Source organism: Ascaphus truei, chromosome 2, assembly GCF_040206685.1.
Source record: "Ascaphus truei isolate aAscTru1 chromosome 2, aAscTru1.hap1, whole genome shotgun sequence".
NCBI classification, from domain to species: Eukaryota; Metazoa; Chordata; class Amphibia; order Anura; family Ascaphidae; genus Ascaphus; species Ascaphus truei.
The window spans coordinates 64,789,341-64,795,540 of NC_134484.1; the positions used below are offsets into that span (position 1 = coordinate 64,789,341).

Sequence of the window (6,200 nt, forward strand, 5' to 3'; positions counted from 1 at the left end):
TTAAAAGGGGATTCTTCATTCAAACATGACACTATCTGTTTTGCTGGAGTGGAAATTAGCATTCCATTCTGTTCCATTGGGAATCTGCTTGCCTGCATTTTTAATTATACATATGGGGCTACTAGAAGGTACAGTAAATATTGCAATCATCATGCTGATGCACAATCTTGAATCTGTTCTTATTGTAAACCACATAACAACATACAAATATAAGAGCAAAGCTGAAATACTGTTTTTAAATGTGAATCGGGTGGAGGTTGACTTCTTTGTACTGTTTTCTCCTGAAGGTTGGAAGTCCAAGCAGACGTTCAAAAGGAGAGATACAGTCTGAGTGGGGAATCGGGCACTGTGAGTCTAGGAACAGTCAGTGACAATGCAAGCACCAAAGCTATGGCTGGATCCATTTTAAATTCTTACACCCCGCTGGACAGGTAAAAATACAAATAATGTTTATTTTAGCCATTTGCTATTCATTTAGAGGGGGGGCGCACATGACTTTTTGCTGTTTTATTTAAAATAAATGGAAATCTTTATTTTTGCATCTTTCTGTTGATGCTTGGTTGTTAAATTGCAGAATAAACCTGTGATATGATAAAAAAAACAAACAAAGTTATCGTTCTAAAAAAAAAAACCCCTAATAACGAAGCAAAAATGTTCATCTACTATTTTAATGCAACTCCTCTAAAGCCTGCCATTGTAAGCCTATTGTATCAGACACTAAGGCCGAGCTTACACTACCTGCACAACCGCGCACACTCCTGCAGCCCCAGTCATCTGTGCACTTGGCTGCAGGCGATCGGGGGCGTCACGAAGCTGGTTCGTCAGCGTCACGTGGCAGTCACCGGAGAAAACACATTTTCTTGTCTTCACAAAACGCTGCCGTGTTGACGGGCGCGCAAAAGGAAGCGCGCACGTAGCGACTCCACTATGAGCTCGGCCTTAGTCTGAGCAGTATTCCCTGTTCGTACAGTATGGAGAGGATGGGGATTTTCTGGTTTATGCATTAACAAGTTATATGATAAATATGCAGAATGACAAATATTATATTTATATTAATGTATTGTATTCTCTGACACAGTTGACCAGCGATTTCCAATCAATGATCCATGGACCAGCACAAATCACACTACTTTGCTGTGCTGGTTTCTGCTCAAATTCTCAGCGTGATTGGGGGCACAGAAATCCCCCCTGGCGCCTGTGTTGCGGCGCTGTGTTGATTAACCTGTCAGTCAGTGCTGCAGCCGGTCAGTGCAGATTCTGCTTCACTAGCACCGGTGAGTGAGGGAGGGGGAGGGGGAGGCAGCTGCAGCGCTGACTGACAGGTGGGTTAGTGCAGCATCGGGCAGTGAGTTTGGAGGGGGGCAGAGGCTTGGGGAAGCAGTGAGGCAGGGACCTGCAGAACTCTGCCTGTCCCTGCTCCCAATGATGTCTGGGGGAGGAGGTGTGTAAGTGTGCTGTCAGTGGGGGGGTGGGGGAGAGGGGGAGGCAGGCACAGTTGGAGGAATTTGCCCCGGGCGTAAAAACACCTAGTTACGCCTCTGGACGCGTATGTACTATTTCTAATCTGTAAACAATACCGGAGGTATGACCAAAACTTTCCAGAATTCTTTGAACTCCTAATTCTCAGTGTACAGTTTAATCACACACACACTTTAGCAGCAAACTTTCCCAAAACATGTTAGGTGGAAGGGGTTTGTGACCGCAGGTATTTGGAAGGACATTGGAAATCTTGTGTCAGATCTGAGGGTGTCTTTGATGTTAGTGTTTTTTTGCTACTTATAAATATAGTTTACCAATGCCCAAATAAGAGAACCCTTGACACAGAATGATGAATTAATGTGACCAATCTTCTTTGGTTAGAGACATGAATAACATCTCATTCTTGAATCCAATTACTTTTCCAGGGAAGGCAACAGTATGGAGGTGCAAGTGGACATTGAGTCAAAGCCAGCCAAATTCAGGCACAACAGCGGCAGCAGTAGCGTTGATGATGGCAGTGCACCGAGTCGCAGTAATGCGGGCGGGTCTGTAGCTTGCTTAACAGAGAGTAAATGCAGCGCCACCAAGTGGTCCAAAGAAGCATCGGCAGGTAAAAAATGTAAAGGCAAACTGAGAAAGAAAAGTAGCACGAAGATTAACGAGACGCGAGAGGATATGGACGCTCAGCTCCTGGAACAGCAGAGCACTAATTCAAGTGAATTTGACTCCCCATCACTAAGCGATAGTATACCATCAGTTGCTGACTCCCACTCCAGTCATTTGTCTGAGTTCAGTTGCTCAGACATAGAAAGTATGAAAACCTCCTGCAGCCACGGTTCCAATGATTATCACACTCGCTTTGCTACAGTCAGCCCGCTCCCTGAGGTAGAAAACGACCGCTTGGAAAATTCTCCATCACAAAGTGGAATTGCTATGGTTGCACCATCTGTTCCGTGCACGGATATCCCACAACTGAGTTATATAGCGGAAGAAAGTGTTACTCGCAATGCAGCAACCACAGAAGACACAGAATGTGCTGGTGAACCAGTGAAGGATGCAAAAAAACATCCTGAACTGAACAGTGCAATCCAGACTGACATATAAGCCTGCTATTGCCGAAATACTATTCTTACCACTATCCAGACCTGCTCACATGGAAGGCTTTGCATAAAGTTCGGCAAACTGCTTTTGGACTTTAAAATAACTGAAACAAAGCTCCAGACTTTCTATTTTGCGAAATAAACAGACCGTTATGTGAATCTGTTACAACACACAAATGTACAACACATGGCTAAATAAAATACCAGTAACCTGTACAAACACGTGATCTTCCCCTTACTCCAATGTTTGCTTTTTGTTTTGCACCTGTATCCAACAAGAAATTAGATTACCGGCAATATTTATCCATCATAATACACCAATTTGGAGGAAACGTGTTGGCTTTGAAAGTATGTTAAATCCATCTTTTCAGATGTTTTTGTTATCTATGTAATTAGAACAGGGTCATAACTACAATCGCTTGTTTATGCTGGGCATAACTTAATTCCACGCTTTTAAGAGAAGTATTTTGAACCCCTTTGCTGAGAGAGGGTCCTGCAATGCCAAATGCAATGCAGACCCCTCTCTCAGCAACGGGGTTAAATACATACATGATTTGTGCGGGGTGTTGGGGGTTTTGCACAACTGATCGAAAGGAGATCTGGCACATGTTAAATAGTGGTAACAAATGTATCCCTTGTGCTGAATTTGTTGATCACAGAAAGACGTTCATAAGACACTTGCAAAACAATTCGATTACTTTCAGAAAAACAAAAGGGCAAATGTCACCTTTCATTGGGGGAGCAGACCACCCTCTGTTGATTTTTGGTGCCTTCAAGAAATAGACTGGGTTTTAAGTGCCTGGTCGTTTGAGGATTTTTACTAAATGCTGTTTTCCTAAACGTCCTCTATTGCTACCTGGGGGCTGCAAAGGAAATTCCTAGGCAATTCAATGACTGTGGTAGATTATAAATGTATGTAATTAATACAAATGTATTAGCCTACCAAAGACACTCACTCAGGCTTTAGAGGAAATATAGTGACATCTTTTTTTCGCAAAAGACATGTACATCTCCAATCGCAAAAGAAAAGCACAGTGCGATCCTGCACACGTACGCTGATTAATTAAATACAAAGGGTGGTTGCAGAACATGGCTGGCAATTTCGTTGATGCTTTTTGCTTATGAGAGGAATATGTCTATAGCAATCTGGAGTTGGTCAAAGCGCCTGTACTGTTAAACTTTGCAATGTGATTCCCTTCAAGAATGCAAAACAAAGATATGTGGGTATTGAAACGGTCAGTGTTCTGTGTCTTTGAAATATTGCCAAGACTCTGCTATTGAATGTTCTGGATTGGTAAAAAATAATAATGATATGCCATGGGCTGCAGTCCTATTCCACGATTCTTCTCCCCAGTTTTTAATTAATATGCTTATAACACTAGTGCCAGTTATGTTATTTGAAAAAGCTTGTTATTGTATTTGTATATTTGTTTGCAATCTTATTTTTGCTCAACAATATGCGTGTATACTGCATACCTGAATAAATGTCCAAGTACAAAGTCTGCCTCACCTTTTGTTTATAGCCATCAGCCATGGTGTTTTTCAACCAGGTTTCCTAGGAACCGTTGGGTTCCCCGGGCATCCATCCCTAAAGGGTTCCCTGAAATTTTCTGGTCATTTGAAAATGTTATCAAATACAGAAGAATGTACGATGCATATGATGACAGAGTTGCTATTAGAGATGGTTGGGGTTTCTCAGAATTTCACTTAGGGTTCCTCATCCAAAACAAGGTTGGAAACCACTGCATTAGTAATATATCAACAAATGTGAGATGATTAGGAGAGTGTCCTTTTTCACTCTTTCAATTGCAACAATGTTTTCCAATAACTAGTACAGGGGTGCGCAAACTACAATCTGTGCCCCCCTGTCTGCTCTCTCCCCCTCCTTACCTTGTCTTCGGCGTCAAATGACGCTGCAGGATCACGTGACATCACGTTGACATGGCAATGTGACCGCACAACGTCATTTGACGCCGCATCGCCGAACACAATGTAAGAGAAGTTGCAGAGTCCTCGCACGATCCCCCCGGCATTTCATTTAAATGCCTTGGGGAAGAGCTCGGTGCCTCCGCAACTGCCGCACACCCCTGGAAAATATTGCGCCAACCCAGTTTGCGCACTCATAAACTAGTACATTTCCATACCTATTACCAAGCAGGGAAGAGGTAGGTAGAGTGATTTCATTCCTGGTTGCCAGGGTGGCCGCAGCTACATAGCATATTGCAGCAGTAAGCGGATGACTTATTATCTTGGCTTCAGAAGAGTGTCCCTTTACTGGTAAATGAAGGTGAAGGATCTATGGACTGAAGTGCATTTGTTGAACATCAGACGTTCAGAAGACACTTCCAATCAATTACTTTCAGAATATACAAATATACAAAAATACCAGCTGATATGGAAAAACCTACCTAATCACCAAAACCTCTCTAACACAGGGGGGTAGGTAGACTTTGAAAAATAGAACGTGGGTGGGCTGATTGTGCTGTTACTGAACCGTATAACTAATGTGATTAGAGTTGAAACTGAAATTTTGGCAATCTTCACCCCCTTTCTTTAGTGAAAGGAAAAAGCTGGTTTTCATTTTGATTATGTACAAGTTTTCTGGATTTTTCAGGAGTTAGCAGCTCTGTTTAATATGCTCCTACCAAGTCCCTGATCTGGCACCTACAGTATGAATAACTAGTTGAAGGAAGAGCCCTGCTGTATACCTTAAAAAAAAAAAAAAAAAATTATATATAAACATATTTGCTTTGTAATATATTGCAATCCCATAGTGATGGTTGATACGAGCAAACATCCTTGTGGTTTATGCACAGAAAATGATCTGTTTCCTCTGCTAAATATAGTCAGGCAGGTGATCTGTTCACCTTCCCATTCACTCCATAGGAAAAGTAATGCCACGCTTAACATGTACATAAATGTCTGAATCGGTGTGTGTTTGAGGACAGTAAAAGTCGCGTGATTACGTTTTGAAGGGGATATCTGCCTGTATGTATACGTCTCATGGTTGGGCTGCTTCAGTGAAAACTAAGAAGGAAAAAAAAATGTAAATTGGAACTATATTAAATGCCCAACATGTTTCTTGTTCTAGTGAGGATATTTAAATGCCCTGTAAATAAACATGATGCAATTAAAAGCAATATCATTGTTTGTAAAGCGCCCAAATATCTGCACAATTCAATCATTAAAAAAAACTTTATTTACTGAGTAGTGACACACCAATTATTATTGGATCCTGCAAATCATTATAGCTGCTGAACTCTATTCCCAATTTACGCCAAGACCCTTACTAGAATTTTTCCATGGGTAAGCACTTTTACTGTTTGTTTTACAGGACACAAGTAGTTACAATACAAAATCGACATGGGTATGGAGTAGCAAACTTCTGCTTTTAACTTGAAATTTCTGCACTGGTATTTAAAATTCAATTCTGCCAAAGAGACCGGCTCTGCTGATGTTCAAATGAAAATCTTAAAATAAAATCACGAAGAAGAATTGGAGAGCTCTATAAAAATTGCTGGGGTAACTGCAATATCTAGAGTGCCCTAAAACACAAGTACCCCAGACTCTGCTGGCAGAATTATTATTTTTTTATGAAAACCCCTGTGTGCATTGTACAGG

The 6,200-nt window shown here is 41.5% G+C and overlaps 1 protein-coding gene across 4 annotated transcripts in view; it reads left to right on the forward strand.

Annotated features, from left to right (window-relative positions):
• RNF19A (ring finger protein 19A, RBR E3 ubiquitin protein ligase) overlaps positions 1 to 4,177 on the forward strand; it is a 78,309-nt gene extending 74,132 nt beyond the window's left edge. For all 4 annotated transcript variants that reach the window (XM_075582624.1, XM_075582625.1, XM_075582626.1 and 1 more), the window contains 2 exons: positions 288 to 431; positions 1,905 to 4,177. In XM_075582624.1, the coding sequence (XP_075438739.1) occupies positions 288 to 431; positions 1,905 to 2,583 (823 nt within the window). In that variant the 3' untranslated portion in view covers positions 2,584 to 4,177. The remainder of the gene's footprint in view (positions 1 to 287; positions 432 to 1,904) is intronic.
• The last annotated feature ends 2,023 nt before the right edge of the window (positions 4,178 to 6,200 follow it).